Here is an 11,923-nt window from a genome sequence, read left to right as displayed (position 1 = left end):
TTATTGATATTTTATATTCCTTTAAAAAAAAAAGCTTGGAAATCTCTTTACTTTAATATCTACATCTTGAAGCAACTTAGAATCTCCCAAATACCCAATTTTCCCTTATGCTGTTTGACTATTTTGTTCCCCCACGCTATTAGTTATTCCTTTTTTTTATGTTGTAACTTATAATTTCCTTCCTCCATATCTATATTATTTATAAAAAAAAATATTTTTAGCCGAGTTTAAAGGCAAAGAGCTGGAAGCAGCTATTTCGAACTAAACACAAACAGTACGTACTCAACTTAATAAAGTCAAGCAGTTTTACAAACCAAGTCTAATGCAAAACAAGGGGAAAGAGCAATAGTATTGCTCTTTACCCTTGTTTGTTCCCCATGTACCCTTATTATAAGGTGTCTTGGAATGGTTGAACCTGTTTACCTGAGGCTCTCAAAGCTCCAGAGAGGTAAGATGATAAAAATAGTTTTTTTTTTCCTAGAAGAAAGCAAAAAATATCTCTTAACTTCCACAGCAATGAGAGATCAGGGATGGGGTTTTAAGTTGAGCAAAGAGCTCAGAGTAACTAAATTGTACAAAACGATAAAACACAAAGGACATTATTCACACAAGATAATAAAATCAAGCAGTTCTACAAACCAAGTCTCAGGCAAACCAAGGAAAAAGGACAATAAGGCATCTTGAAGTTGCGGTTGTGCAATATTGCGACAGATTACAACTACTAAATATTAAATGATATTATTATCTAATAAAATTGTTTTTATCAACAAGTTTGGATTAAATAATAGCATGTTAAAATAAATATCTCAATTAAAATATTAAATATAAAATTGCAGCAGCTTCTTGCTAAAAAATGAAATGTATACTTGTTAAAATTACTTATTTTTAAAATACAAGTTTATTTTAAAACTTACTTACTTTTTGTTTTTAGTCAAATTTTTTCAAATATTATTTTATTATAATATATGAATTGCTAAAATTTAAACACATACAACAAATTAAATAAAAGCTTTATTTCTTATTTAAATGGAAACAAAAGAAACATAATATGAATGAAAATAGAAACATTGCAGATGAAACATTTTATTTGTAAAATTCATGTTCAGATTCATCCTTTTTAATATTGTTCTTATAACCCTTTTCAAAATCTTTAGCAAGGACAACATATCTATTTTCTCTAACGGCATGCATACCAGCCTAAAATGGATCGAAGAAAAATGAATTAATTATTAAAAGTTCAAAGGAAAAAAATGCAAATCAACATAAACTACACATTTAATTTTGAATTTATAAAGAACGGCACTAGTAGAAAAAATTTCTAAAAATTAGCATACATAATAAGAATATACAGTAGAGAATAGTACAAGTAACATGCACTTCATTTATGGAGAACTATATTGATTGATGGTGAATATTCATTTCAAATTAAATTAATAAATCTAAAAATTAAATAAAAATAGGTAACTTTTGCTACTACTTAAATAAAGCATTAAGCAAAATCCACAAAAGTTGACAGATGTGAAAAAATCATATGCTGATTAATGTATCTAGAAGTAAATTTGTTCACATTTTCACAATAATTTAGTTCAATACTTTTTGCCAACCTGATCGATTTATAGTCAAAATCACTTTATAAGAATATTACACTCAAATTAAATTTAATGGAACATCAATTTTGCAAAAAAAATTTCTGCAGAAGCATTACCTCACAAAAATGGACTCATATGAGGGTAAACTAAATTTAAGCAACAAAATAAAACAAAAGAGATTATGTCCTTGCAAGCTTTAATTCAAGTAAGATTTTGCCATGTGACAAATTAAACTGCTTTACTTATTCTGCCTCAATATATTATCAAAGATCAAATAATTTTAAAGACTGTTAGCAAGGTATCTTTACATAATAAAAAAGAATAAATAATAAACAAATAAGACAAAATATAAAATTGTTGAACAATTAACAAATATTTGTTAAATTACAAATGTTTCAAATACAGCAAAGATATGAACAAACAAATTAGACTTATTAGCGTCTCAGGTTAGATAAAGTGTCATAAAGATTGAATAATTCTAATAACAAAAGAAATTAATATTATATTTTTATACCCTCACAACAAATCTGAAAACAGTGTGTAATTGATTGATACTAGGGGAAAAAATCTAAATACCTCTTGACAGATTGCATTAATATCAGCACCAGATATTCTATCTGGTCTAGCTACATAATCTTCAAGATCTACTTCATCACTTAAATTCATTTTTGTAGTAATCGTAGAAAAGATCAGCCGCTTTTGTCTTCTATCTGGCAAAGGAAACTCAATTTTACGATCCAAACGACCAGGCCTAAGCAATGCAGGATCTAATGTGTCAGCTCTATTGGTAGCCATAATGACCTAAAGAAGGAGAAAAAAACTACTTTTGTACTAACATTTAAATAACAATTTTCTGCCCATATCATCATATATATATATATATATATATATAACAAAATAAATAAATACAAGAAAACACGAAGAAAGTTTAGAAAAACNATATATATATATATATGATGCACATTTACTCTCCACAATGGAGGGGGGGGGTGCACTCCGGATAGTTGAGGCACATCTTACATGGAGCACATCATACAGCAAGAGCCACGCAAAAACTATTGCTACTGCATTAAATACTAACAAGAAAGGAGGTAAAAAGGCTCAGTCGTTGCATACCTTGAAACTCTACGCATTATCGATAATCATTCAATGCTTCCTAGTATGGAAGTGAAAGAGGAAAATATTTTAAAATAACTCCTACTTTGAAATATAAATCTAGTTATAATTCATTGGTATGTTTTCAACCTTGAAGTCCCGAAATAGAATATTTCTACACCTATTCTTTACCAAAGACATTTTATGAAAACGAAAGAGTTTTAATGGTTTTATTAATACAAAATTTTTATTTATAATTNAATCTTGTTGCGAAAATATTTTTAAATCATTCTTGAAAAATTTCCCGTTCATGTAAGTGCATCTGATTTCGTTACTCGCTTTATAGATTTTGTTTTATACTTTTTATTTTATTTTCTGTTTTTACGTGTTATTTTTACTAACTGTGTTCTATTTTATTTGTTGTAATTTTTGTAAAAAAAATTTTTTTGAATGCTCCCTACACTATTGTATTAATATATTTTGCTTTGGCTACATTGATACAATATCAGAAATCACTCTTTTTTGCAGATATAATCACGTGGGCTGATGAAAAGATTATATCTTTTATCTTCCAGTTTTTTAAAAAAATTTCATCCTCTTCTTTTTTCTTTTTTAATCAGTTGTTTGTTATTTTTTTTTTCATTATTATTTTTGAGTCTTTTCTTTATTAAAGTCTGTTTATTCTTAAGTAATACAATGGATAAATTGAGCATACCAAAAAAAAAATTATAATAATATTAAATATATACATAATAAAAATAATAATATTTTCATACAAACTTTTCCCAGATATTTTATTTTGATAATGTTAAAATTTATAATACAATTCCTATTTTTTTTTTAATTATTAAACAGACATTTAATTTATTATACATACCTTTACATTAGTGGTTTGATCAAAACCATCCATTTGATTTAAAAGCTCTAGGAGAATTCTTTGCACTTCTCTATCAGCTATGGAAATAGAACTTAACATTAATAAAAGGAGTAGGTTTTGTCACAAATATAGCCTGCATGCATTTCAAGCAAATATATGATTAGTAGTTACTATTTACTACAAAGAATTTAGAGAAAATAATTACATATTAAAAAAGAATAAAAAATAAATTAATTTCAAAAATGTAACTGGGAGGAAAAGTCATATTTCACAAGAATTTGAATATAGATGTCTCTATTATTATTTTTTTTTTCAGAAAGAGCATATAATTATTTTAAAACTGTTTTCATAGCTAAAAATATTTTATTTTTCATGTAAATTAAAAGAGTATTTTTGGCACTAAGGCAAGAAATAAAAATACATCAATTTTGGTAGGAAACAAAGAAATTACACCTGCTTTGCCGTTGAGTTACTTTCTTTAAAATAAATAAATATTATTTTTATTAAAATTCTTACAAAAATTTACTAAAATAATATTAATTTTACATTTGTAAATAATAAAAATAAAATACATCGAGATTTTATTTTTCTTACAAATGAAGATAAAGAGGTTAAAAAAAAACAAAGTTAAACTATAGCATCAATATTCCACGACTATTATGTTCTTTAACAATTTTATTAAAAAGTTTTGGCAAAATAAATAGACATACTTTTCTATAAAACAAAAAAAAAGGATTTTCAAAAAAACTAAAGCAAAAAAAATTTAAACAAATCAAATGTGCATTTTAAACACATATTTGCTTAAGAAAGAATAAACATTTAATACATATTTCAGCAATTCAGATACCAAAGTTTTAATTCAAAATTGGTTTTTCAAAATTGGTCAAAGTGTGTACACAATGAAAAATGTGAGAATGCTAAAATATTTCAAAAATGCTCTTTACCTTTTAAGTGCTACAAACAATTTCGATAAAATTTTATGGTATCCTTCATTTATAGACCTTTTATAACATGACATTCAACCATTTAAAATTATATTATACATTTAATACAGGGTGGCCACTCAAAACAGATTTCAAATTTCCCTGATTTTTCCAGGTTTTCCAGGTAAAAATCTTAAAATTTCCAGGTTTGTGTTTTTTTCCTTTATTCTTATAAAGTGTAGGATGTGTACAAGAAAAGTGTCTGTATTATAAAATATCTTATTCAAAAAAATTTTTTTTAAACATATCTTGAAAAAATTTTTATTTTTTTATTATTTTTAATGTTCTGGTACAGCATTAATTTTTAAAAAATTACNAATTTTATGTTGTATTCTAGTTTAACAGGGTTATAATGGAGCAAATTTTGATGAAAGCAAAGTAAGTTGATGATATTTTAACTATTTGGAGATACATTTCCGTCTAAAAAATGTGGGTATAATGGATGAAACAATTTAAATTAAGAAAATTAGCAAATAATTTAATTTAGTGAAAAATATGTAGGAAAAAATTTCCAGCCTTTCTTTAAAATTTCCAGGTTTTCCAGGATTTTATCCATATTTCCCTGATTTTTCCAGGTTTTTTCCAGTATAAAAAAAATTCCCTGATAATTCCAGGTTTTCAAGGTTTTCCAGGTGGGTGGCCACCCTGTAATAACATTATAATACCATTATGAAATTATTTATAGTGAAATGAAAAAGAAATGATGAAAATTTTAGTATATATGGAAGTATATATGGATTCCATTGTGGAAAAAATTTGGAATCCACTAGTCTAGACGAACATTCAGAGGATTGAATGTATTTCAGTAAAAAACTTAAAATATCTCTGAAAATAATAAGATACATGTATTTAAAAGAAATGCATCAATATTGTAATTTAAACTACAGACTTAGTTTTTTTTTAAATATAATAATAAATAAATAGTTGTTGTTTTTCAATTACCTCCAGTTTGAGCATCAAAACGTTTAGTAGCTATAGCATCAATTTCATCAATAAATATAATGGCTGGTGCATTTTCTCTTGCAAGTCTAAACACATCCCTTACCATACGAGGACCTTCACCAAGATACTTCTGAACAAATTCTGATCCAACTACTCTAATGAAGGCAGCTGAAAATAAATGAAATTGTTAGTTCATTTAAAAACATGATTTACATTTAAATTTGTAGCAAGAGCTAAAAAAAACTGTTGGAAAGCCAGGAATTTGTCAGTCAAATAAACAGTTTACTATATATGAGTGTTATGTAAGATTTCACACCATTTATCACAGAAAAATGGCTCTGGAAAAAAAAATGTAAGCTTCAAAATGTGCAAAAATAATAAATAAATAAACTAAAAACATTTGGGGATAAAATGCATGTTCTAAAGAAGTGTGACACATAAATCATTCCCATTTATTTCAAATATCATTCCAAGGTTTCATTGCCAAGATGAAATATAATTCAGGAAAAAAAATTTAAGAAATGTTATACAGAACCCAGAATGTTCCAAATTTAATTATAAATTAAATAAAAACAATGTGAAGTTTTCCTTTTTTTCAAAAGTTAGTTTTAGTAGCCATCTTAAATTTTTAGAGTACACATTTCTACCCAGACAAGTGAGATATTGCTTCCAATGTATTTCAATGAATCATATTCCAGTGTAATCATTTCAAGTAGAATCTAATGAAACCAAACCCACATTGATAGGACAACTAAACTAAACTCAGTGGTGCGACAGCCCATAGAGGGCCAAGGTCTACTGTGCCCATCTCAGTTTTCTTGACCTTGTGCTCTGGGGTGCAGGAGCAGATGTTCCGGTTTCTCAGCAAACATGGAACCCCCAGTGTTTAGTCCCCAAGCATCCCAAGGTACTCATTTTATCAACCCATTGAAAGGATGAAAGGCCGAGTCATCCTTGCTGGTCTAATATTGATGTACTGATATTATTGACAACTATTAATCTCATTGATAGGACTAATAGTTCATAAATTATAGAAGTTTCTATGTATATAAAAGGTACACTTTTGAACTTATCAATCCACTTGACATTGTTACATAACCAAACAATGCATAATTCTACATAGTTTTTCGTTCTTCTTTTTAACACTAAATTGAATGAGATCAGAACCAAGTCTACAGAATTAATGATTTAGATGCTAGAAAAGCTATAAAGGTTTAATGCACAATTATTTATATATAACTATTTACGTGTCTGATATCTCCATCTTGATAATTTAGGCAGTTTCTTATGCATTTTTTAATGCAAAATTCAATAAATTATAAGAGTTATTAATAGATCCAGCCAGGTTTAGCAAGTTTTTGACAATTGACAGTTTTAAATGGACTTAATTATCATGTCAAAACCTCTTTTTGACATAATTTTTGAAGATTGACCGAAACCCAAAATTTTGGAATAGAAAATAATTATTAGCTACTGTAAATATGAAGTTATCAATATATTATGTTCCTTAAACATTTAGAAAATAATTTTAATCATTTTTTTTTTTTTTACTTCAAATCAACTTTACTTACTAAGATATTCTAAAAATAATGTGGCCGTCTAAATTTTTACTGCACTCACAAAAATTCCAAAGAAAATCATATCAAAATTATTTAGAATTCAAATAATTATTTCAAGATATATAAATTAAGATCAGAGAAAAAAAATATTAAAATCACAATGAATAATTTAAAAAAAATAACTTTAACATAGACATCACACATAGCAGATTTAATGGAATTTTGAAAGTAAATTTAAAAATCTCCTGAAATGGAAATGCAAGCTATAATCACCTAGATCAGAAGATAAAGATTGAAATCAGCTTTTAAAACAAAATTTTAATATGTTTTAAAACAATTTAACAAAACACATAACAGTAAAGCTTACCAGTTGTGTGATGAGCAACAGCTTTTGCTAACATAGTTTTTCCACATCCAGGGGGACCATACATCAAAACACCACGAGGTGGATCAATACCTATCTGTTTATATAATTCAAAATGTGTCAAAGGCAATTCTACTGCTTCTCTTATTTCTTGCTTTTGTATATCCAAACCTCCTATGTCAGCATATGTTTCACTCGGTTTTTCATCTATCAATAATATTAAATATTAGATTGTTGATGATAAAAAAATAGAATAAAAAAAAAAATTAAAGGTCATTAACCCTGCACAATTAAATAATTTTAATAAAAAAGCAGTATATTATGTATTATATGCAGTATACCTTATGAATGTTATTATAAAGCAAAATAAAAAATAAGTTTCAGGTTAGAAACAATTTAATTAAAAAATTGATGCCTTCTAGTGCACCTTTTTAACAAAAATGACAATTTATATCGCAAATGAGAAAAATTACAAATATATTTACAAAAATGACAATCTTACTTTTGTATGTTAATTTTTGTTGCTCTATGCCTGGAAATGCATCACTTATTTTCTTTAAATGAAGGATTTGTGGCAATATAATGATGAGCGACATTTTTAAATTATTCAGGTGAGTAATTTTTTGTAAAAACAAAAAAAATTCTATGCAGTCAAAAAATTTTTTGAACAGTCCGCTATTATCTAGTTAAAATTGCAGAAACTCTTCAACTGAAAATAATATTAAGAAATACTTGATGAAAAATATAAGCTTTTTGAAAACGTGGTTACGCACATCAAACTAATTGTGACTTTAAATGACGCTTTTATTTTCCAACAGTCTTCCTCATTGAATAGCAAGGGAAGAAGAAATTTTTATACTCAAGAAAGTACCAACTTAATCAGCCAGAAAAAGAACAAACAAGTATAACAATACAAATTATTTATTTAAAACTTATATGTTTTACAGAAGATGATTTTTAATAATGTGCCATCAAAAAAATGGTTTTAATATTCTTTAGTAATTATAACTCCAAAAAGGCACAACTGCAACACTTCAGAATTTGAGAATTAGATATAAGCTTTGATTTCAATACATACAAGCTTCTTCTTAAGATAATTTTCAAGAGGTTAAAAAAAAAAGATTTCGTAATTAAATATTTGAAAATTGCTTCAACAAAACAGTTACATTTATTGAGTAGGTATTAAGTCAAGTCTTAGAAGTCAGATACTTGGTAAAATTAAGTTTGTTAATATCACGACATTTCAGTAACATAATAATCAAGTATTTTTAATCAAACTGATAAGACATAAATCAAATAGCTTTCCTAAAGTTTTTTAAGATTTTGGTAGGGTGAAAAAACTCTAACACCTGACTTATTTTATAAATGAAATGCATTCCTAATAATAAAAATAATTTTAAAAAAAATTTGTATTATTGTTTATTTTGCTTCTTAAATTAAATGTAAGGTAATTTAAAAAGCAAAATAATTAAATTAAGTTAATTAAATGTAATTGAAAACAGAAAGTAGTTACTTTTAACTCTAATAGTTCAAACAGGTTACAAAGTAGACATGAATTTTAAAAAACATATTTACCTCACTTTTAGAAGAAAGAAAACATAAACATAGTTTAAAATGAGCTAAAAGCAAGATTCAACTCCATTATTTTTTTTTTTAAATTAAATTTTTTAAAAAAGATAATAATAAATTTATTTAATTGATATATATTTACATTTTATTCAACTCCATTATTTTTTTTAATTAAATTCTTTAAAAAAGATAATAATAAATTTATTTAATTGATATATATTTTCATTTTATTTTTGTTCATTTATTTTTTTAATAAAAATAAACTAATATTTGTTCGAAATTAAAATCTGAAAAGTAATTTAGTACATGCATATAGTTAAAATTTGTCAGAAGTAACAGTATAAATATTTGTAATGTAGGGTAAACCAACTAGTGAAGGAACACTACCCAGTGAAGGAACATTTCATATATATTGATTAAAATAAGAATTTGAAAGTTTTTCTTTAGATTGATTGATAACAATAGCTTACTGCCGAACAATAGGAAGTTATCTAGCAATGTTTTGGATTACCTGGTCAAATAGACTTCTCTGGAAAAATTTTTGAATTTGTGATTATCTCTGCAACACCTTGTTTCTTTGAAAAAATTATAAGGCGAGTGTATGTATTTATATGCTTGAAGTGGAATTAATTGCATGTAATAGTTTTATTTTTCTCACTGCGAAAAAGAGAAGTCAAAATACAGTTATTGAAGTTACGTTTTTTTTTAAAGCATCATAGCATAATAAAGTACTGAGATAAGGGGGTGTTAATTCACTGGATCACCAAACGATGAAAAACCAGTGAAGGAACAAGTGTTCCTTTACTGGTTTTTTTTCTAAGTTAATGAAAATAAAAGATAAACTTTAATTTTCTTGTACCTTTAGTGATGTTCCGCATCAAAAGTATGTTAAAAATACGAAAAACAACTTCTAACCAGTGAGGGAACAGGCATGTTCCTTTACTGGGCATAGATTTCCCAGTGAATGAACAGTATGTGTTAATATGTTGACACTTTAATTTTCAATTCATGATTACAAAAAAAAGTTAACATTTTCCAAGTATTTATATGTTATAATTTCAAGAATAGGCTTGTTTTTAAATATTTGTATGGCTTATAAATTCATAAAGAGCATTAAAAAATAACCAAAATTAAGTGTTCCTTTACTGGGTGTTCATTCACTGGTAAGAGCTGTTCCTTCACTTGGTCTTCTTACTACTTGTTATTTGAACCTCCAAAACTTTAAAACAATATTATGTAAGATCTCTACAATTTTTTTTACATAATTTGCAATTAGTAACAAATATGTTGACACTGAAATTTAACTAAAATTATGAATTTTGAAATTAATATGATTTTTTAAAAGACAAGCAAAGCTTAAGTGTTCCTTCACTGGTTAGTTTACACTAGTTATTATCAAATCAAATTTGAATTGGAGTAATGAAATTTTACATAATTTGATACATATTAATCACACACATAGATTTAATTTCATTTCCAAAATCATAACAATTAATAATTTATAGCTAAAATAGAAAGTAACAAAATATTATGAACAATCATGCAACAGTTTCAATGTAAAACTAAAAATGAGCTAATATAATTAAAATGAACTGCAAATAACTTTCATTTCATCTAATATAAGAGCTTAAAGTTGATTTATTATAATAAAATAAATATAAGCAACTGTGTCAAAACAAATACCTGCTCTTAACATAGATATGCTGCTATCAGCTTCAGGAGGAAGAACATCAACTAAAGCATTACTATGCTTATGTAAAGCTACACTTGAGCTAGGTTTTAACAGTTCTCGGTCAATGGTAGACAAAATACGGACATAATAATTGGATCCTAAAATAAGAATTAAAAAAATTTCGATATAATTATCAGATTACACAAACAAATATATTATTAAAATGAACACATATTATAAACTGTATAAATCAAATCACTGAAAATAAAATATTGATTAGGACTTTGATTAAATTTGAATTATACTAGAAAAATTGAGGGGAAGCAGTTGAGCTTCTAATTTATGAAAAAATCAATAGAATTTGCAAATTATTAAAGCTATAAATATATAAAATTAAGAGAAATATTACAAACAATTATTAAACATTGTTTGAATTCAATATACATTACCTGATTGAAAGTAACAAATATTAAAATAAAATTTATTTGATTTTAATTCCATCTTCATTGTAAAAAGACAAAAAGAACATCCACAAGAAAAATAAATATAAAAATTCACTGTCATAATAAAAATCAATATAAATGCAAATATAAGATAAATTTTTAAGTAATTAGAAATAACTTTCCATCTAAAGCAAAGCTATTTAAAAACAACTTGATACTCTCATCAAAATAGAATGTTTAACAAAAACGCAACAAAATGTTTTACCCAAAAATGTTTTAATATTCTTATTACCTGTAGTTGACCCAACTATTCCAGTATTTGGATCAACAGCTTCCAGGAATTGACCAATAACTAAGGGCACACTTTGAATTCGTTTAACTTCTTCTTGAGCATGCAGATACTCCTTTTTCAAATTCTTCTGTTCATCTTTAATATACTCTTCTTGTACTTCTAAAAATTCTAACTGCCTCTGCAACTTCTAAAAAAAGAAATTAAAACTTACAAATTGCAAAAAAAAAAAAAAAAAAATTAGGTAAATATTAGTAATATGAAATATTGGGTATAAGGAAAAATATTGCACATAGGATAATTTTTGACAATTTTGGGTGAGTGTGTTTTTTCCTGTTAACGGTATCTACAGAATCCAGGGTTGGCAAGATTTTGCCGCAGGTGGAAAAAACCATGGTAAATACCGGTAAAAACCGTCCTGGCAAAAACAGGTTTTTGCCAAGCAAAGTGGCAAAAAGTGGCAAAAACCTATATTTTCCAAGATGAGAGGACAAAAACACATTTTTGATACAAAATTATTCCTAAAATTGAAATATATACT

The 11,923-nt window shown here is 26.1% G+C and overlaps 1 protein-coding gene across 2 annotated transcripts in view; it reads right to left on the bottom strand.

Annotated features, from left to right (window-relative positions):
- Positions 1-993: 993 nt before the first annotated feature.
- Positions 994-11,923, bottom strand: part of LOC107455375 (26S proteasome regulatory subunit 6B) — a 16,971-nt gene continuing 6,041 nt past the window's right edge. For both annotated transcript variants that reach the window (XM_043045391.2, XM_071177673.1), the window contains exons 3-9: positions 11,386-11,572; positions 10,662-10,808; positions 7,413-7,616; positions 5,487-5,654; positions 3,562-3,638; positions 2,166-2,390; positions 994-1,197 (exon numbers count right to left, since the gene is read on the bottom strand). In XM_043045391.2, coding sequence (XP_042901325.1) covers positions 1,084-1,197; positions 2,166-2,390; positions 3,562-3,638; positions 5,487-5,654; positions 7,413-7,616; positions 10,662-10,808; positions 11,386-11,572 — 1,122 coding nt within the window. In that variant the 3' untranslated portion in view covers positions 994-1,083. The remainder of the gene's footprint in view (positions 1,198-2,165; positions 2,391-3,561; positions 3,639-5,486; positions 5,655-7,412; positions 7,617-10,661; positions 10,809-11,385; positions 11,573-11,923) is intronic.

The sequence above is a fragment of the Parasteatoda tepidariorum genome, chromosome 2 (assembly GCF_043381705.1).
Source record: "Parasteatoda tepidariorum isolate YZ-2023 chromosome 2, CAS_Ptep_4.0, whole genome shotgun sequence".
Classification (NCBI taxonomy): domain Eukaryota; kingdom Metazoa; phylum Arthropoda; class Arachnida; order Araneae; family Theridiidae; genus Parasteatoda; species Parasteatoda tepidariorum.
Note: the sequence above shows the minus strand (reverse complement) of the source record. Positions and strands in the feature narration are given on the sequence as shown.